Here is a 19,792-nt window from a genome sequence, read left to right as displayed (position 1 = left end):
GTTTGATCGTTTTGATTTACTCGACAATGCACAAGTTATATTGCTTTATATCTGCCTTCGCATGCGAGAGCAGAGCGGTGCTATCACCATCTCAAGGTCACCTTCAAGATATACTACACTTATCAGGGCCTAAACCGGTCAGAAGACTTCATCGGGTTCAGCTACGAATTCGACGTAAATTTCCTTTTCACGCCAATGAGAGTCTTGAATTGCATTTCAGTTTCGAAGGTAAGCAAATATGAGGTGCTCATTACGAGCTCGCTGTAGATGGTTGTTGTGGTGAACTAAGATTGAACAGCAAGACCTCGGTCAGGGCTGGCTGTCGGCATAAATTACTGAGGTCGATTGGAAACCAATTGACGATAGTTTCCCATTACCCCGGGATAAGCGGCCGTATACCGACCAAAGCCAAACAAAACGACTGTAGCTACTATATTCTATCGCCAAAGTCCTGGTAGACCTCAACTAGCAGGCCGCCTGGGCCAATGAGGTACAGGGATGTGATGTGAATCACAAGAACGAGGCGCAAGCAATGAGAGGGGTTTGATTTGGCTGGCACCTTGGATAGAACAAAAGATAGCTAAGCAAGGTACGGTCAGTATCCATGTTGACCCCGTGTAGCTACTTATCTCGACCCCTCTATAGCCCTGGAGATTCCTCTATACTCTCGCGGCGGATCGTCAAAGGCAATACCTAGCTGAAGCGCCTTACCAGGACTTGAACCGATCGTTCATTCATCTCTCGTCTCAATATTCCCTAGACTAGATACAGACAGCACCAACCCTCAAGCAACGCGTCTACTCAAAGTGAAATGACCCATTGTTGTTCCCGATCCGCTCCGCCAAATTAACATCAGCATCCACCTGGTCTCCGTCGCCGTTGGTCAACTGTGCGCGCAGAATCGGGACGTTGTCGTCGCCCTCAAGCTCAAAGGAGATGTCGTCGGCGCTGCCGCTGAAGTCGCCGCCGTGCCATTCGAAGCGGCCTGTCAACAGCTGTTAGTGTCTTGCAGGTATAGTAACAGTTACGGAAGAGCTGTGTGAATGGCATGACATGTATGGAAGGGGTAAGAATGTAAAGTGATTATATATACCATCGTTGTTCCCAAGAACATGGTTCAGATCAAGCTCCGCCTCGACCCAGTCGCCGTCTTCGTTCTGGAGTTCGGCGTGGAGGATGTGGTCGTCCTCGACGCGGATGTTCTGGGCGGAGAGATGGAAGCTCATGTTGCTTGTTAACTTGCTGGATTGAACCGGGGTAGGGAAGGAAGAGTAGATTTGACTTGTTTGAGAAAGAAACTGTGGCTGAGAGAGAAAGGCTGGTGCTGGTGCAGGTGGTGGTATAAATACCCCTCGATTTCAATCTCAACTTCACTCCAACTCAACCACCTCCTCAACTCCAACACCACCCACCAGCCTCGGTGAATTAGGCAGCCACAATATGTCAGTGGACTCCATGCATGGTATGATGAATGTGGCTAAACAATGGGGCTGGGTATATTCTCGGCGAGTAATGAGAGAGTGGCAAGTCAGCCTTACAGTGGGGCTTGTACTCCATCAGTAGGGCTAAGGACCGGGGCGTCCCATTTGGCAGCCTTGGCAGGTCATATTGGAAGGTTTGCCTGGTGAGAGCAGTGAGCGTGCTGGCAAGATAAATGAGTTGTGGAGTGTGATTCCTCAATGCTATATTAGCGGGACTTGCTGTTTGCCAGCTGTTGAATCTACACCCCCGTGAAAGAACTGACTTTGATGCCCTACGGAGTAACAGGCCCGCCCTTCTGGCCATAAACAACAGTAACTTAAATACCCCTCAGCGTCAACAGGAATTGAGTGCGGGGGTGGCAGGCATCCGCCACATTCATGGCCCTAATGCATAGCCAAGTCTTGTCGTTCCTCCCATGACTTGACCCTGCGCCAATCGATCTAACTGAAGCTGCACGTGGGGTAGCACATCAGTTTCTCGGTTTTTGTGTCATTTTACATGGCAATCATGCTGTAGCCATTAGCCAGGTGGCCCTTTCACCCTTGAGTACGCAATTCGCCTGGCCATGCGTGTTGGGTGAGGGCTTGGCATAACACCTGGAACCCCCTTTTATAGAGATAAATAATGCTACAAAAGCGAAGGACATAAGATAAATAGAGTGAGATGGCCTATAGTTCAAGTATCAGTGTTAAGGACCCGAATATCGTGACGCTTGCTAAACAAGGGATAAGACGGTCCATTCCAAGACAGACACAAAGGATAAGGTCATACATGAGAAGGTGGATTACACGACGAGGCAGTGCAGAGTATGCATGCGCTCAATCTGTCATCCTAGAACCATTCTGGAACCGGCGAGGGACAAAGTAGGGCTTAGTGAGCGGCCAACCCTACTTCACCTTGACCCTTACAGTCTGCAAAAGCGTCTTTCGTTCTAGCAGCAGGACTATCGATGGCTGGGTTAACTTCATGACGATTGGTCTTCCACTCAATTTAGACCATAAGTAATCAACACTAAGCTGCAGTTCTTCCTGATACCTCCCTGGGCAATCCATTTGACCTAACAGTAGCTCAGAGCCTAGCTAACTTCTACTCAATCCACTATATCCGATCCAACAACCATCCCTATCACACAAAGACCAAACACACAACCATCTCAGCTCCATCATCTCCATCTGCCACACAGCCCTACCGCGGAATAGGCTGCATCGCACAAGCAATCGAGTTCAAATCCCCCGGCCCAAAATTCCCCCCATTCGCATAAAGCAACTTCTTCTGACCCTTAATCGTCACCACATTCAAGCTCCGCGAGTACGCAGACCAGTGGTTCGTTTCAACCCGCTTCCATCCCTCAGGGTCCGCATCATCCTCACCAACATACAGCCACTCCTTATCAGTCGCACTGATAATAATAAGCCCGGACCCATCGTCGCGGTCTGGGTGCGGAGTCCAGATCACATACGGCCCGCTCACGCCGGTGGTAAAGGTGTCGTTCGTGTGCAGCTCGATTGGCTCTGCGGCGTCGAAGAGCAGCGGGTCGTCGGAGACCTTGTAGTGGACTCTGCAGCCCCCAACGCCGCACCACTCAAAGGTCATGATCCATCTGTCGGTGGACTCGATGTGAGCGACCGTCGTCATGCCGGGTCTGTCTCTCTGGCGGGTGAATGCGGCATCGGGGACGGGATCCGACCATGTCAGGAGATCGTCGGTGGTCTTGTGGACGAGCTTCTGGCTATGCGCTGGGTCTGTCTGGTCGGAATAGAAGATGACGATCTGGTTGTTGTATAAGATGATGAACGGCTCCCAGAGCGCCTTGTGCCCGTTGGCGATCGTCTCCGGTCCGTCTCCATAGGCGACGTGGCTCACGAACGTCCAGCTCTGCGCTAGGTCCGTGCTGGCGTAGAGGTCGATCCAGACGCCGCCTTCTAGGCTGAAGGGGCAGGAGACGCCGGCAGCGAGTATTGTTGCCGCTGGGTAGCCGCCGAAGTCGGCGGGTAGAGTGTAGAGGAAGGGTTGGAAGCGCATGCCCCAGCCGTTGACCTGGTCTTCGACTTGGGAGTAGTTGTACCAGGTTGCGCCGCCGTCGTCGGACTTCCAGATTGGGTGGTTGACCAGCGGGGGTTCCAGGGGGTAGTTCTCCCAGGTGATGAGGAGAGATTCGTCGGGGAGTTGGAGGGTGCGCGCGTAGAGCGTGTGCCAGTTTACGGCATCGGCTGCTGGGTAGAAGAGGATGTTCTTGGTGAAGTCGGTGAATGGCGCGGGTGACCAGTCGTCTTCTGCTGGTTGGCCTGGCACGTCTTGAGCGCCTGCGGATGTTGCCAGTAGGAGGGTCTGGATGATCCCGATACCACGAAGAAGGTTCTTTGAATACATTGTGGAAGATGCAATGGTTTTGTCACTCGTTTTCTTGGATGGAAGTAGGCTTGGTGACTGTGAGCTCCAGGATGAAGGCTGATACCTGAGATCTCACCTGCTTCAATATCTTTTCTCAAGCTATTGAACCGAGTATTAACCGGTTGATACTCCTCTCTCCACAAATTTCCCCGACTTTCTGCATCTTTTCCCCGTCTTCTTCACCCCACAGGCGCCACCAAATGATCTCACGAACGGCCTCGCGGGTTATTTACCAGTATCTGAATTGGTCTGGAGTGGCACGCGGAGTCTGAAGTCACTAACCCTGACATTCATTGACATTCAGGAAGAAGAGCTCTCGGATGGATGGGAAACTGGGTCACAAGCACTGGGTAATCAGGAACAGTAGATGTCCCCGATACTCCGCTGGCGGCAAACCAAGGTCTTGGAACACCACAATGATGGGTGCTCAGGGCAGACAGGGTCTATGCGTAGACAAGGGTGTCTTCCTGATACTCGTGATGAACCATCCATGCTCATTATGCCAATCCGGGGTACGTGGGGCGACAATCCGGGGATGTTTCTGGGGAGTATCGGCACAGTCCCCGACGAAGGATCTGCGTCAAGTGCGGAATCTCGGCAGGAAAGCAGGCCTTTGATTGGGGTGCGGAGTGTCGGCATCTTATGAAGATCCTTTAGCCTGTCGACGACTAAAGCCTCCATAGGAGTATCACCAAAAAGCGTTAGCGAAGATGTTCAAGGACTCTGTTACTGCCAGACACATGTTGTAGTAGCAGAAGTTTAAAACTAAACTCACTCCCTCATCAGTCACCGCTACAAACACAGAAAACACCACCACCAATATGAAGACTTCCGCTGAACACCTCGAGATGGAGGCCGTCAAGGCAGCCTCTGAGGAGGACACCACGCAGGAGCAGAGCCTGACCCTGGCACAAATCGCCCGACAGCACCCCCAGATCATCGGATGGTCCCTGTTCTGGTGCATGTGTGCCTTGGGGTGTAAGTATAGGAACGGACTACTACATAAACTCGCCACTAACAAAGAGCAGGGGGCTTTGACACGCAGGTTAACGGAGCTATCATCAGCGTCCCTGCCTTCCGCGCTTACTACGGTTACTATTACGAGGGAAGCCCGACGATTCCCGCGCACTGGCTCAGTGCTTTCAATGTCATTTCCTCCGTCGGACAGTTCTTCGGAGGCTTCATGTGCAGTTACATCGCAGACAAAATCGGCCGCCGGAAGAGCTTGATGATCGGCGTCCTGATCGTTACCGGTGGTATATTCGGCGAGACATTCTCAACCACCCGTCCGGCGTTCGTTGTCAGCAAGCTGATTCTAGGATTTGGAGTGGGATTCTACCTCACGCTCGGCCCAATAACCTGTTCAGAGATCGCGCCGGTGATGTTCCGTGGTCTATCCTCCGCGGGAGTCAACCTCGCCATTGCCATCGGACAGCTTGTCTCCAACGCCGTGACCAAGGGCTTTGGCGAGCGAGACGACCATTGGGCTTTCCGAGGCCCCTTTCTCATCCAGCTCCTCTTCTCCGTTCTTTTAATAACAGGCGTGATCTTCTCCCCCGAATCGCCATGGTACCTTGTCCGCCAGAACCGTCTCGACGAGGCACAGCAAACCCTCCAGCGCCTCTACGGCGCCGGCTACAACATCCAATCCAAGCTAACCACCATCCAAAACACCGTCAACGCCGAAAGCGAACTCTCCGCCCCCAGCTACCTCTCCACCTTCCGCGGTACGGACCGAACCCGCACCCTGATCTCAATGGGAGTCTTCGCCTGCCAGCACTTCGCCGGAATCATCTTCGTCCTCAGCTTCTCTACTTACTTCTTCGAACTCGCCGGCCTCGACATCTCAAACGCATTCAATCTCGGCGTCGGCGTAACCGCCTGCGGCGTCGCAGGCAACTTCTGCTCCTGGTTCCTGGTCAATCGAGTCGGGCGACGGCCGATCTTCCTCGGTGGGATGGTAGGATGCACAACAATCCTGTTCCTCATCGGCATACTCGATCTAGTTCCAACAGGGGGAGCGAAGTGGGCGCAGGCGTCGCTAACAGTGATCTATTCCTTCGTCTATTTCCTCACGATTGGCGCGGTGGCGTTTGTGCTCCTCGGTGAGGTTTCGAGTTTGCTACTGCGTGCGAGAACGACGGCGCTGGCGACGGCTACGCAGGCGGTTTTTGGGATTATTATGTTTTTTGCCGTGCCTTATATGGTGAATCCAGATGCAGGGGTTAGTATTTCCTATTCTCCCCTACACCCACTGGACATACTGAGACTTGCGTACAGAATCTCAAGGGGAAGGTCGGGTTTATCTTTGGGGGTCTGTCTCTCTTTGCGACTGTTGTGTGCTTTTTCTATATTCCTGAGTTGAAGGGGAAGACCTACGCGGAGATTGATGGCATGTTCCATGACCGGGTGCCACCTCGGAAGATGGGCAAGTACACGGCTGCTGGCATGGAGTAGGATTGGATTTCATGGAGCCTGAGGGAGAGCTTTCTAGCCCTAGGTAGAGGGTCAATAAGGCGAATATACCAGTGCCTTGGATAACTATTGCACCTCGGCTACGGGCCCGTCTTTTGCTAGCGGAGGCGTATTAATATAAGATTGGATAAACTACAGGATAATGCAGTACTTTAGCCGGCACGAATAACCAATAAATATACAAGAGATCCCGACACTCCCCGCTGTCTCCAGACCTGCTGGCCATCCTCTCAACCCCACATTTTGTTGAGATGAAACGAGTTGTAGAAACAAACCGGTCGAGCTCAGCCTATCCTCGCAAACGAGCCGTCACAGCCTGTCAAGTATGCCGCGCCCGACGAACAAAATGCGATCAGAAAAAGCCGCGCTGCTCGTTCTGCGAACAGTCCGGCGCCGAATGCATCTCCGACCCAGCAGCCCCTTCGTCCTTCGACCCTGCCAGCCTCGCCATCCTCGAGCGTCTAGGCGTGCTAGAGCAGAAACTTGACTCGATGCAGCTGCCTGCAGGGTCCAGAAATGCCCAGGATCCCATCACCCCCAGCCCCGTCAGCCAAAGCACAATCACCCTGCTCCCATCCACCGCAAGCCTCCTCCCAGGAAACCTCGAAACAGTCCTAGCATGGCCAGCCCTACAGAGATCCGTATCGCATTTGCTTCAGACCCCCGGCCCTAAAGCCCGCCAGCCACTCCCACCGAATCCAATCCTCGGCGACGAACTCAACCCCTCCTCAACGCAAGAGTACCTCGACTCGTTCTTCAAATACGTCCACATCAAGAACCCCGTTCTGGACGCGACGCACAGCCGCAACTTAGTCCAGCGGGTCTCCCTCACCGGCCCAGCCTGGGATGCCGAATCCTGCCTTGCGCTGCTCATCTGCGCGAACGGGGCAATCATCCGGCCGTTTAGCTCCGCCTCGCTCTCCTCCCAGGAACCACAGATCTCAACGGGCCAAGCCCTATTCAACGCAGCACAACGACGAATGGGGATCGTCCTCGACTCTGCAGGTCTCGTCGAAGCACAGTGTCTATTCTTCGCAGGCGTATACCTAATGAGCATCCTACGGCCATACGACGCATGGCGATCATTCCTGCAGGGTCTCGCAATATGCCAAACTTTCCGATCAATTAACAGTTCCACGACTCAATCCGAGTATAGTGGGAATAGAAACACCGCAGAAGAAAGCATCTACTGGTCGTGCTGGAAGTCCGAGTGCGAATTACGCTTCGAGCTGGGCCTTCCTGATTTCGGCAGCTCCTCTGGCCCGGCCTTGACGGCGCCGCAGCGGTTTCCGAGCCTTCCTTCTACTCCTACCCATGACGACCAGGTGCTGCGGGCTTGGTACTTCTATCTCGCGGAGATTTCGCTGTGGCGGTTGGAGATGGGGGCGATGAAGGATCTCGCGGCGTGTTTGGGGAAGATGCAGCAAGGAAAGAATGAGCAGGAAAGGCTACTAGATCTGCTCTGTGGAGTTAGTGAGATCTATACGCAGCAGTCGGTTGCGTGGCAGGATTCTCTGCCGTCGATGGTCAGTATTTCTGAGAGTACCTGTGGTGGAACAGGGACAGAGACAGATTCCCTGCGGTTTATTCTCCGAGGCCGGAAAACCTATGTCGATGAGCTGATTACATGGCCGTTTATCGTCCTTGCTCTTGGGCAGTCGGAATTTAACCCGAGGGCCCGCGCGTGGCTGTCGAAGGGTGTTGCTGCCCATCTAGAAAGACTCGAGATCAACTCCCCTGGCTTCTATCACCGTCATCACGGGACGTGGTTGATGATTCGGTCGTCTGCTAGGAGTATATGTATTCTAATTGCCATTGCGCGGACGTTTGGTGCGGATTCCTTTCCTGTGAAGTGGAGGGGGACGGTGGAGAAATCGATTGAGATGCTGGTTTTCTGGTCTGGGGAGGTCGATGGCTTGGAGGAGGTGGCAGATCTCTGTCGTGGACATCTTGCTGGAGACTGATTCAAGTGGCTGGCCGACTGAGGGCAGGATGCCAGGATGTGCTGACTATGGAGTGGTGGGTGTTCTCTATATTGCTGCCCGAGCACTTGATCCCGAAGACAGTGGTGCTGTCCATAGATCGTCTTCAGTTGCTGACAGCTTGCACGATATAGTTAGCCTTGTATGCTATACTTCCTGCCAGAAGCTGCCGCAGCGCAGAGTCGCCATCCAGTCTGCAATTCTTTGCAGGTTAGAACGGCGGCTCGCGATGGGTATCGTGCGATGGCTCGCATCTGGAAAGACATTGAACCCATGAATATGATCATTTCTGTCAAATACCATACCCCAGCTCCTTCAGGGATATTTGGGATTGCAGCAATAATGGCATTTAAAGAATACGTACAACGCACAGCATTACACAACGCTATACATCTCAGGTGGATTCTAGCATGCAGTGATACGCTTCAGTCAGCCTTAACCAAACGTCGATGTCCTAGCTCCAGTTAATGATGGATTGGAATGTCAAATGAGCACGGTCACATAGCTGCCACCTGAATCTAACAATAGAGGAACGAGTATACTTGTAGGGCTCACGAGCTTCTTGGTCCCAGCACTGATCTAGTGCTCAGTAGCTCTCTCTTCGATTAGCTCCGGATCAGCAATACTAATTTGACGTTGACACGATATACTACACTGGAATATGGAACATACAGCCCCTCTATTATTAGTCAGTCTAGCGCGCATCCTTCACCACTCCATCATCATCCATCCCTTAGATCTCCGAAAGAAGCTCTGCGACCCCAATAAAACTTCTTCAAAGCCACTGCTTATTCCCATAATGCGACAAAAACCCCCCGGCATACCCCCTCTCCACATGCGCCCTTTCAATAACTTCCCTCAGGTATCCCACCGACTCCGCCGGCGTAATCGGCCCCGTAAACGCCGGCGCGTAGTTCGAAAACGCTTTGATCATGGCCGCTGCGCCGGCTGCTTGTTCGGGCGTTGCTGCATCTCATTTCAAGTTAGAGGGTTGGGTTCGGCAGAAGACTGGACTAGACTCACGTTCTCCTCCTCCCTCCTTGGTATCAACCAACCCCGGACTCACACCCAGGAATAGTATCCCCTCGCTCTTATACTGGGCGCTGAATTTCGCGATTACGGCGTTCATCGCCGCTTTTGAGACGCTGTATGGCCCTGCCGCGACGATGTTGAATTGCGTGGTGAAGTCGAGATCCGCCATGCCTGTCGTCAATGTGATTACCTTTTTGAGCTGGCCGAGGCGAATGAGAGGGAGGAAGAGAGTGAAGAGGTGGATGTTTGCGGTGACGTTTGTTGCAAAGGCCGTGTTGAGGTCGTCGTTGAGTTTGGTGGGTTCTTTCGCGGCGCTGGAGGGGGTTAGTTAAGATTGGAAAGGTAGGAAGAATTGAGAGGGACGTACAGGTCACCCAGTCCATCCCAGGCTGAGAAGTCAGAGATATACGCTGCGTTTGCAATCAGGACGTCCAGGCCGCTGGAGCCGGTGATTTTGCTGACTTGTTCTGCGGCTTGCTGTATCCATCGGATATCCTGTCAGACTCCCGCAAACTACAATATCCCTCGCGGTTAAAGAGGGTCAGGACAAACCTTCAGACTCTCCCTATCTGTGATATCCCCATGGACGATATGGATATTGGTCCTGTCTGGGAACTCTGCGGCAACTTTCTTCTCTGTGGCTGCTACGCTGCGGACGAGTCCGATGACGAGGTTCGCCGGGTCTTGCGAGTATTGGCGGATGAATTCAAACTGTGTTTTCATCAGCAAGACTGACTTTAGTGTAGAGGTAAATAGACCAGAGGCAGGCGAGGGGAGAGGAGATATGTGTAGTACATACCCCGAGACCACGGGACGCGCCGGTAATGAGGTAGGAAGGCATTATTGCGATGCTGTGCTCTAGTCACTGATGGATTGCTTGAAATGTCGTTGTAGACGAAGACGATTTCTAGAGGCAATGGGATGAGACTATGAACAGCTCAATGACGGGTCTCTAGACTGTTTATATACCCCCGGTTCATGCAAGAGGCAGAACAGGCCAGTTCATTCCTCGCACTCATCACGCTATCCATTGCAAATCGACCCAGATCCAAACACAGCAGACACAATGCGGCTGAAGTCCATCCAGAACCGTCTCTCGCGGTGTTGGAGTACACCCACCGATGTTAGGGCTACGTACTCAATGCCGGTCCACAGATACTATGCAACGCATCTGATTGGTAATTCCCAGCTACTAAGAATCATGTAATGCTTTGCAATCTATACACTGACGGATTTAATGTTTGCATAAATCTCCTAGGGCGGCTGAACCGCTAGCTCCCACTGCCTAGGCCGGAGCGGGCTAGTAAAGTGGTGCTGTGCTTGCTTACCAGCTGCAGGTTGAATAGTAATCAAGAATTACGATGCTTAGCTAGCTTGATAAAGCTTTCTTGGGTAAGTTTCTTATTGGGACAAGAATGAGTCCCAAAGGTATCTAATTAAAATAGAAATATCACAAACAAAAAACAAAAAGTTACAAACGCTGAGAGATATATCCGAGATATGCAAGAAGATACAACAAATAACAGATCTATATCTGCGCCGAACATCCAAACAGTATGCAAGACAAAATATCCAAGCGGAATATATTAGATGTCAAATATGTATAGATCATGCATACCGCACGTTCTGGACATATCCCGGCGGTGGACCGTCGTCGTATCTCGGTTCCGGCGCGCCAGGGTACGGTGCGGGCATCGGTCCTCGCGGCGGTCCTTGCGATGGATACGGTCCGTACGGAGTTGGGTAAGGTCCCTGAGGCGGCGGGCCCTGCGGTACCTGGCCGTACCCCGGGCGGAATGGACGCGACAGGCGCCGCATCGGGGTTGGCTGGGATGGAGGCGGAGGGGGCATGTTACGCGGCCAGGCGCCATACGTAGGAGCGGGGACGGGTTTCATGGTGTATCTTCTCCGGCGACACCGCCTGAAAATGCAAATCAGGATGGCAAGGATAATAAGACCACCAACACCGGCGGCGACGGGAATAATGATATTCTTATGTTCGTCAATCCAGCTCTTTGAGCCCACGCAGCGGCCGTTTCGGCACTGGCCACTGTTGCCGCAGGAGGTGCCGTCGAGGTAGTTTTGGTTGTTGGTCAAACATGATAACTGCAGGCCCGAACTTTGATCTGGGTCACGGCAGTACATCTGGCAGATGGGCCAAGGGCCTTCGTCGCAAGGACGTGTGTTGTTCGTGCCCGCTACATCGCCCATATAGCTTTCACACTGCGCGTCACGACTCGTGCACTGACCGCTTGCACACTTGAGCCCAGAGCCACTATCGCCGCAGTCGTCGCCATCGTCCTTATAGGTATCGGTAGGACAAGCACTTGAGTTTCCAGTGCAGGTCTCTGCAAAATCACATTCGCCACGGCTAGCCCGGCAGACAACGTCCGAGGAGGCATACTGGCATGAGATACAGCAGTTATCGTTGGCATCGTCGCAGACCGCGTCATTTTTGAACTTGCAGGTGCTCGCGTCGCAGCAATCATTGTTCCCGCAGTTCTCTTCGCCACCGCAATCGCAGTCTTCTCCTTCCTCGACAATGCCATTCCCACACTGCGCACCAGTATAAGTGACAATGCCTCGGTTCTCAGACAAACATGACGATTTGACACTGTTCCGCCCTATTGCAGAGCAGATATTACCAATCGTGCATTGCGAGAACTCGGTGATATCAGTGCCAGTGCTTGGGTTCATGATGTAATCACCACGCGCATCGCAGGTGGATCTGCTTAGAGGACAACACTGCGACGAGGTCTGCTGGTTCTCACTGCAAGCTTGGGAAGTGCAGTCGTGGACCGCTCCAAAAGTATGGCCGGACTCGTGGGCGAAAATCTGCCATTCCGCACCACCGGTAGAAACAACAACGTTGGCCCCGGTGCCCGAGCTTCCCTCACCAACTTCAGAATTGCAGAGCTGTCCGAGCCAGGCCAGACCAACTTCTGAGCCCGTCGGACAAGCGCTCATCAAGGTCCAGTAAGCGTTGTCGTCTGTTTGCTGTCCGCGCCATTGAGAGAAAAGATCCAGACGTGATGTAAGGTTCCCCTGCGAGCACGGCATGTTCCATTGGGCAGCGGTCGATGGGTTCTCGGTACAAGCTCGCTCGGTGATGGTCAGATTGCGCAAGCCGAGAGAGATATTGAAGGAATCCTCAAACACATTCGACGCACTGTTGACCATGCTTATAACGGCATCCTCAACGTCGCTTTTGCCGTTGAATTTCTCCCAGAAAGAGCAATCCGTGGCGACTCCGATCAGAGCCACTAGCATTGTACTGGGGCAGCCACTTTTATCTCCGATAGTATTCTGCAAATTGATCCCACCCATGTTTCCATTGTTCCCGCTAATGTCGTTCTGACGTTTGCTCAAGCCAAAGCCAAAGAGGTCGGAAATCGGCATGGCCGCCCACTTGCTGGTCTGCTCACCAGTAAACGACTTGAGAACAGGATGTTCAGGATCACGATTGAAATCGAGACCATCTGAGCCGCACGTTGCGCCAGTGGACCAACGGGGCTCAATTTCGGGGTCATCCAGTGATCGCTTTAGGTCCGGGTGTGAAGGTGCTTCGGCGGGCTGTAGCGTGTCGGAGTCACGGTAAAACACCATGTATTCGTTGTCTTGTCGAGGAATATCGACATCCTGTGGACGCTTCTTCCGGAGGTAGGTCGACTGCAGCTCGACATGGTGATTGTCACCGCGAATGTTGAAGACACCCTCAAAAAGCGGCCGTGGTCCATCTTGCTTTATGTATATTCTCGTCCATCCGACAGGCTCCCACATCCCTTGCCCCTTTCCTCTTCCGATAAGAGTTCTCCCTTTGAACACCCGGTGGCGATGTCGCGGAATGGGCTCTTCCATGTGTATTTTACCATCGGCATCGAGGTATTGTACGTAGGCATTGTCAGCGAGGATCTCGTAGTTCGGCTCAAGTTCTAGCTTTATCCGTTCCTCTTTATCTCGTATTGAAAAGGTGATGTCGAAATGTGAGAGGTGATCGACGCGGTTGGAGGAAGCCTTAATCGTCGGCTGTTCGAGGGACGACACACGGCGGATAGCGTTCGGCGCCTGCGACCGGGCTGAATCTGTCAGTATAAGCTCAGCTAGATAATAAAGAGGCAAAGCGCATACCTTGTACGCCATCTGTGAAGAGTGAGAGCACGCCTACAACCAGCGGTATCACTGGATTGAGGAGTCTCATGGTTGTGAAATGGAGTGAACAGCCACAGGGAGAATCCTAGCTGATCAACAAAGGTAGAGATTGACAGGAGACTGTCCAAGAAAAAGGCAAAGCGACTAAACCAGTCTGGTTGACCAGTTCATCGCATACCAAGACAATCCTAGGCAACAACGAAAGAACAAAGATTCGCCTCCGTCGCTCGTCGCAGTGGATCTCAAATATTTCCCAGCACCCTGACTCCCTGCAGCGAACTGATGACAGACCCGGCGGCTTCCGACTCAGCCTTAACGGTGGAGGGGGTCTTTTGAGAGGCGGACAGACGGAGAAGTGGGAACGGAGGCTGGTGCTGCGCACTGCGCATAAGATATTGAGGCGCAGGCGGCTTGGCAGGAGTGGCCAATAACGAAAGACGGACTAGATAAACAACAAAGAGGGAATGGAGGGGCAAAAGAGAGACTTAAAAGAGGGGAGGAAGGTCGAAAAGAAGAGGGAGACAGGAGGAGGGTGCAAGAGAACCTTGGAAGGAGGAGGTGGTGAGGGTGAGCCAAGACTCCGCATGGGGACTCCTTTAGTGGGCGCTTACAGAAACACCAGCAAAACAATCTTCAGCTTTTATTTATAGCCTTACTCCGAATCCTTTGTCAAATTGCTGCGGGTACAGCTGCAATTGGATTAGTTATCAGATTGGTGGTATAATTCATGCGCGACAAGCGCAAAATGGGGTATCAACACTCCGCATATAGAACATGGGACACAAGACATGCTTTCCTCCTCTCCGTCACTCTCCCAAGATGCTTCCGGGGCCACCGATAAGGTTGATGTCAATTCTGTACCTGCTTTTTCTCCAGGCGGGGAGCATGGCTCCGGTTCCTGGCGCCGGAACATCTTTCCGATATCTCTTCCACTGTTATGCTTTCCGTTACCCGCCACTTCCATCATATTAGTGACAGCGAGGTTGAGCACGCGCAAGTTCCAACCAGTTCTCTCGCGATGGAGCTTGCGGAACATGGAACAAGTCGATTCTCGGACTAGTCGTTCAGCCAGAGCGTCTACAGAGTCTTCTAGATTGAAGACATATTGAGGAAGCGGCGCCGAGTGCGATACGCGATTCAAACGTAGGGAGTTTTCTGAAGCAGACCGTGGCAGCGTAGATAGTCGAAGAGTCCGCGGGCGAGCAATCCAGTGGGTTTTTGTTGCTTGATGCACGCCTTGCGATGCGTTGTCAAGCTCCGTCTCATTGTAGCTTTCTGTTAGATCAGTCCTCATTCGCTTGATAAGGCTGATTGCAAGCGTCACCATTTCTTTCCGGGCTTGCTCGAAATTATCCAGCTGGCCGTATGAGTTCTCAATGCTGATCTGCGTGGGCACATCTCGAGCTTCGCCAACTTGGGTGTTATCAACACCATGTAATAAACCCCATACCTTTACACCGATGTGTCGAGGGGCTCCAGGTCCACCAAGAATCTTATCCAAAAGGGAAGGCCCCATGCCCGGACATGAGCGAACGTCCTCGACCGTGACTTGATCGTCAGTCATATCTTCCTTCTGCAAAATAACATGGGACATGATTTTCCGAGAAGATTTGGAGCCAAGGCCAGGAATTGCTCGTATCTTCAGCGGATTGAGGAAGCTCAGAACATTACTTGATCGGGAGTCTTCTGCAGCTGCATATGGTGGGAGCAGTGTTGTTTGGCTGTTCGGCTTATGCACGCTGCCGACAATTTTGGCGAGGAGTTTAGAAGTTGAAACGCCGGCTGTGGCAGTATAGCCCTTTTGGTCTTCAAGCTTGCTCCGAAGATAGCCAGCAAGGTGAGATCCGAGGAGAAGCCTCGTACGAAGTACAGCATTCTCAGCCTCTAGCGTAGATTGGGCCGCGTCTAGGTTGGTGTCAGGGTAAGTAGGACCACATATTCCAGTAGCATCAAACTCAAAGCCGACGGTTGGGTCTTGACGGTCCAGATAGAAGAACGAGTGAGATAGATCGTTAAAGTTCAGCAGAGCTACATTGTAAGCAATCATATCCGTGACATCCATAAAAGTTTCATCGAACCCCAACTTCTCTACCCTTTCGCCCCAGACGAATCCCCGAAGGAATAGATAAAGCTCTTTCGACGCATTGCGAAACTTTGTGAGGTCTTCTCCCAAGACAATAATGACATCCGGGCAGATTTGTTTGGCTTCTTTGATCAGCTGAAGCTTGTGCAGTCCTCGTCTTCGAGCTTCGTAGTTGCAAGTGACCACGATCTGCTTTTGCTGGACAGCAAGTGGGAGAGTTTTCAAGATTGGCTGTTCAGCCTCAAAAACTGAAGCATAGAAGCAGTCATAGTCCTGTCTCGGTGGTTAGTTCGCGAGAGTTGCGGCATACTGGGAGACTCACAAAGTGAAGAATTATGCGCTGGTCGTCTCTTGGTGGAGCGGATGCCATTTACTCATCGATAAGATCAGAAGGTCCCATAGAGACTGTCATGTCCTCTTGGTAGCCCCGGGTCGATTGTTACCTATGACCTCTCAAGATATCGAAAGTTGAAAGAGATATGTACTCCGTAACTCCTGCTAGAAGCTTGACACTGGACAGCCATGGCTTCACGTGTTGTGCCAGGCTGTATCACGTGACTTTACAAGAGACGGCAACACAGTTCTATCGAAAGATGCTGGTGGAAAGAGTGTAAAAGGATAATGTAGGTATGATATAGGAGTCTTGTCCGCTGACGTACTTGTGATAGGCACCCCACCGTAGGCATCTCAGAGTCTCGAGGATGTAGTATCTTGCGCTCTAGAACCGGGGTATGTGCAGCATGCCAGCAATATATTTCTTACAAGGTCCACTTTATTCCGATGGAACGCGTGTTCAAATGACCCAGGAATCAGGATTTATTCCAAGGCGAGACGAGGACAAATCACATAACAGTGCGGAGTACAGCTGATGGCTACACTTATTGGGCCTGTGGTGATCGACCTGACTACAGAAAAGATACAATTGAAGCAGATAGTCAAATCCAAGATTCCTAAACCTGTAGGAAGTACAAAGCTAAGAGACGCACACGTTCAAACAGACAGCCAAAACTATATAAGCACCACAGTCAATTAAACAAGAATCAAATCCAGGAAATTGGCGCCCAACAATGCCAAAGTAAGGTCACAAAGCAGAAATCATCAAGCTTAGAGCACAGACACGACAATCATGTCCAACTCAATCCCTAACATGCAATATCGGATGCGCTCATTGTATGCCGTTCGCCATAGATGACCATAGACCGTTAATATCCAGCTCACTGCCAGCAAATGCTCACGAAAGCCTCCCTCGTCACACCACCAACACCCTCGAGGTCAAATTCTTCAATCATTGCGCGCAGTTCCTCTTCCTCCAAACCAGTCTCGCCTAGCTCTCGCGCAACGCGACGGAGATCCTCCAAATCAATGTATCCCTTGCCGCCCTCGTCGAATAGCTCGAATGCTCGGAGAATCTCGTCTCGCGGATCACGTTCGAGGATCTTCACTGCGGTTACTGCTTGGAAAGCGGAAAGCGGCATGAGGAGATTGGATGGATGTTGCGGGTTCGCCGTAGATGCAGCTTTTGATTGTTGTTGGTGTTGTGAGGATTGTTGGGCTGCGGCTTGCTGTTGGACTTGAGGGCGCGGAACACCGTATGTCGTTAGGAGAGAGATAAGTTCCTGCTTGGGGAGAGTGAATCCGAGGGCGCGGAAGGCGACACGGAGTTCATGATAGTCTAGATGTCGGTCGCGATCGAGATCGAAAAGAGTAAACTGTTGGTAAAACCAGAGTCAGTAAAACAGCCTAACAAGGTCCACCGGCTGATTGGAGTCGGTAGGTGCAACTGAATGAAGGCGCTTACAGCTTCGTTAATCTCCTCGCGTTGCTCTTCCGTCAGCCGGCTCAACGGATTCGACTCTTGCGGGGAAGTGTGTGATTGCGCATGCACTTGCTGTTGTGGAGCTTGCTGGCTTGTTTTCGGGGCCTCTGGTGCGAATTCGTTTTGACCGGTTGCTCCTAGTCCACGGCGAGAGAAAGACGAGGCGCTGAAGGGTATCGCATTCGTATTCAGCGACCGGTCTGGAAGTTTGCCTGCATTGTAGGAGCGCGACCCGAACGGTTGCCCGGACGAGGCCATCGCGATGGAACTGTGTTTGCGCTTTTGACAAGGGGTGTTGGCGGATGTCGGACAGCAATTGGTCGCGCCGTGTAGAAGAAAATCAGTTTGACTGAGATCAAAACAGCCTATCGAAGCGCAAAGCACCGAGGTGAGCGAGTGGGGAGTGAGGGGTGATTGTTTGGATTGTCTGTTGTTGCGGTTGTCATCAGTTTCGATCTGAGACGCGACGCGAAGCGGTGGACCGAGCTCACTTCTGATTGGCTGGGGTCCTGTACCAATCTATATTCTGAACTGAAATGTGGCTTATGAATTCCATTGTTAGATATATTGTCTATATTGTATCTATATTTCCAGATGCATGGGTATCAGTATCATAAAGCAAGGGTCAAGTGCATGAACGCTGCGCACTGCTGCTTGATGGCCACCAAAGGTAAAATCACGCATTAAAGCAAGCTACCTTGGCAGCTACATCATCTCTTATATTTCAGGTCGGGGTCTATCTGAGTCCCCAGGTCCAGGTCTTCTAGAAATTGGCGATTCTGCAGTTTCTCGGGAAGGTAGTCCTGTACAACCTCTCCATCCACAAAGTTCGGATTGTACTTGTACTCTTTGCCATATCCGAGTTCCTTCATCAGTCGCGTAGGGGCATTGCGCAGATGAATCGGAATAGGTAAGCTCGCAACACCAGGCTCCGCCAACGCCGCGAAGGCATTATTGAGACCTCGATAGGCTCGCGTGCTTTTTGGAGACAGCGCCATGGCTACTGTAGCATGCGCAAGGTTGATCCGCGCTTCAGGAAGACCGATTCTTTCCACTGCTGCATGAGTCGAGATTGCGAGTGATAACATGCTGTTATCGGCCAGTCCTATGTCCTCCGAAGCCACGACGATCAAACGTCGAGCGATGTAGAGAGGGTCTTCTCCTGATTGTATCATACGAGCGAGATAATAAAGTGATGCGTCAGGGTCGCTACCACGTATAGACTTGTGGAAGGCAGAAATGGTATCGTAATGCTGGTCTCCAGCGCGGTCGTAGACAAGAGTCTTTGTTAGCGCACGCTTGATCTCCTCTTTTTCTATTCCGCGCCGTTTCGACAGGTTCATCGCTAGTTCTAACAGGTTTAGTGAGGTCCGAGCATCCCCGTCGGAGAATTTGGCTAAATAGTCGAGTAGCTCGTCGTCCACCAGAGCAGAAGGCGAGTAGTTTGGTCCCTCCGTGACGAGAGCACGGTCTAGGATTGATCTGATATCTTCATCTGTAAGTTTTGATAATGTAAAGGTCCTGCACCTGGAAAGCAGCGCGTTCTGGACTTTGAAAGAGGGGTTCTCTGTTGTTGCTCCGATGAGCGTAACCTGGCCACTCTCGACCGGACCAAGGAAAACGTCCTGCTGGGACTTTGAGAAACGGTGTATCTCGTCGCAGAAAATGATTGTCTTCCTCCCTGTCAGGCTAAGTTCGCTTTTTGAGTCGGCGAATATCTTCTTGCATTCTGCAACCCCGCTGCTTGTACTGTTGATTTCCACGAACCTACTTCCAACCATTGAGGCGATAACTCGAGCGATTGTTGTCTTTCCAGTTCCTGGTCCGCCCCAAAGTATCATACTCGGCACTCGGTCCTCTTCGATCAAGCCCCTCAGCACGCCCGTGGGACCGACGAGTTCTTGCCCGCACACTTCCTCAAGTGTCCGAGGGCGCATGCGCTCTGCCAGTGGTGCAGCTCTCTGCAGAGCATTGACTTTTGGTTTCTTCGGAGCAGTTTCGGAAGGCTCTCTCTGTTGTGAGGGATTGTCCAGTTGGGGGGCGCCATTCTGCGTCACTGTCCCAGTTCTCTTGCCGTTTGCGTTAAGGCTTCGGAGAGGAGAGGCATCGGATTTGATATCTCGCTGAGCGGAAGGCTTTCGGGTGGATGATGGTTGGAAGAATGCGGGAACTGGCGCTTTCTGGGACGGCGATGGATCACCGGCACTCGAGGTTGGCTCTTCGATGAACTCCTCGCAGTTCGAGTCGATGTGGTCGTTAATCTTCAGCGAGGAGACGGGATTCGAGCAAATGGGACAAGACACCATGTTCAATCACCGACAGTCGATCTAAATATCAGAAATGGACACTGTGATGGTAAGTTCATTAGTATTTAACCAGCAG

General features: G+C 52.0%; 9 protein-coding genes across 9 annotated transcripts; 2 read left to right on the top strand and 7 right to left on the bottom strand.

The window, feature by feature from the left end:
* Positions 1–86: 86 nt before the first annotated feature.
* Positions 87–1,860, bottom strand: BJY04DRAFT_187951 (CVNH domain-containing protein). Its single transcript, XM_073711135.1, has 2 exons — positions 1,094–1,860; positions 87–985 (listed from the first exon to the last, which is right to left on the bottom strand). The coding sequence occupies exons 1-2, from the start codon at positions 1,224–1,226 to the stop codon at positions 798–800; spliced, it is 321 nt and encodes a 106-aa protein (XP_073571871.1). The 5' UTR covers positions 1,227–1,860; the 3' UTR covers positions 87–797.
* Positions 1,335–1,886, bottom strand: BJY04DRAFT_53093 (uncharacterized protein). The gene has a single exon (XM_073720583.1). It carries the CDS (start codon positions 1,783–1,785, stop codon positions 1,444–1,446), a length of 342 nt encoding a protein of 113 aa, XP_073571870.1. The 5' UTR covers positions 1,786–1,886; the 3' UTR covers positions 1,335–1,443.
* Positions 1,887–2,667: 781 nt separating this feature from the next.
* BJY04DRAFT_217748 (uncharacterized protein) lies at positions 2,668–3,852 on the bottom strand (the record flags this gene model as incomplete). The annotated part of the gene is made up of 1 exon (XM_073716125.1): positions 2,668–3,852. One exon carries the CDS (start codon positions 3,850–3,852, stop codon positions 2,668–2,670), a length of 1,185 nt encoding a protein of 394 aa, XP_073571869.1.
* Positions 3,853–4,579: 727 nt separating this feature from the next.
* Positions 4,580–6,404, top strand: BJY04DRAFT_227498 (putative MFS alpha-glucoside transporter). Its single transcript, XM_073718634.1, has 3 exons — positions 4,580–4,851; positions 4,902–6,097; positions 6,154–6,404. Exons 1-3 carry the CDS (start codon positions 4,695–4,697, stop codon positions 6,328–6,330), a joined length of 1,530 nt encoding a protein of 509 aa, XP_073571868.1. The 5' UTR covers positions 4,580–4,694; the 3' UTR covers positions 6,331–6,404.
* Positions 6,405–6,599: 195 nt separating this feature from the next.
* On the top strand, positions 6,600–8,312 carry BJY04DRAFT_217746 (Zn(II)2Cys6 transcription factor; the record flags this gene model as incomplete). Its single annotated transcript, XM_073716124.1, has 1 exon — positions 6,600–8,312. The coding sequence occupies one exon, from the start codon at positions 6,600–6,602 to the stop codon at positions 8,310–8,312; it is 1,713 nt and encodes a 570-aa protein (XP_073571867.1).
* Positions 8,313–9,105: 793 nt separating this feature from the next.
* Positions 9,106–10,203, bottom strand: BJY04DRAFT_217745 (SDR family oxidoreductase; the record flags this gene model as incomplete). Its single annotated transcript, XM_073716123.1, has 5 exons — positions 9,106–9,296; positions 9,354–9,676; positions 9,730–9,839; positions 9,915–10,073; positions 10,162–10,203. The coding sequence occupies 5 exons, from the start codon at positions 10,201–10,203 to the stop codon at positions 9,106–9,108; spliced, it is 825 nt and encodes a 274-aa protein (XP_073571866.1).
* Positions 10,204–10,746: 543 nt separating this feature from the next.
* Positions 10,747–13,767, bottom strand: admB (ADAM family of metalloprotease ADM-B). The gene is made up of 2 exons (XM_073720582.1): positions 13,491–13,767; positions 10,747–13,438 (listed from the first exon to the last, which is right to left on the bottom strand). Exons 1-2 carry the CDS (start codon positions 13,558–13,560, stop codon positions 10,971–10,973), a joined length of 2,538 nt encoding a protein of 845 aa, XP_073571865.1. The 5' UTR covers positions 13,561–13,767; the 3' UTR covers positions 10,747–10,970.
* A 444-nt stretch (positions 13,768–14,211) lies between these two features.
* BJY04DRAFT_207214 (putative DNA polymerase iota) lies at positions 14,212–15,964 on the bottom strand (the record flags this gene model as incomplete). Its single annotated transcript, XM_073713829.1, has 2 exons — positions 14,212–15,867; positions 15,917–15,964. 2 exons carry the CDS (start codon positions 15,962–15,964, stop codon positions 14,212–14,214), a joined length of 1,704 nt encoding a protein of 567 aa, XP_073571864.1.
* An 844-nt stretch (positions 15,965–16,808) lies between these two features.
* Positions 16,809–19,716, bottom strand: BJY04DRAFT_207213 (ssDNA-dependent ATPase MGS1; the record flags this gene model as incomplete). Its single annotated transcript, XM_073713828.1, has 3 exons — positions 16,809–17,303; positions 17,393–17,689; positions 18,220–19,716. The coding sequence occupies 3 exons, from the start codon at positions 19,714–19,716 to the stop codon at positions 16,809–16,811; spliced, it is 2,289 nt and encodes a 762-aa protein (XP_073571863.1).
* Positions 19,717–19,792: the final 76 nt, after the last annotated feature.

This window comes from Aspergillus karnatakaensis (genome assembly GCF_047715665.1).
Source record: "Aspergillus karnatakaensis strain CBS 102800 unplaced genomic scaffold BJY04scaffold_21, whole genome shotgun sequence".
NCBI classification, from domain to species: Eukaryota; Fungi; Ascomycota; class Eurotiomycetes; order Eurotiales; family Aspergillaceae; genus Aspergillus; species Aspergillus karnatakaensis.
The sequence above is the reverse complement of the archived record's forward strand: the minus strand, read 5'-3'. Positions and strand labels throughout refer to the sequence as shown.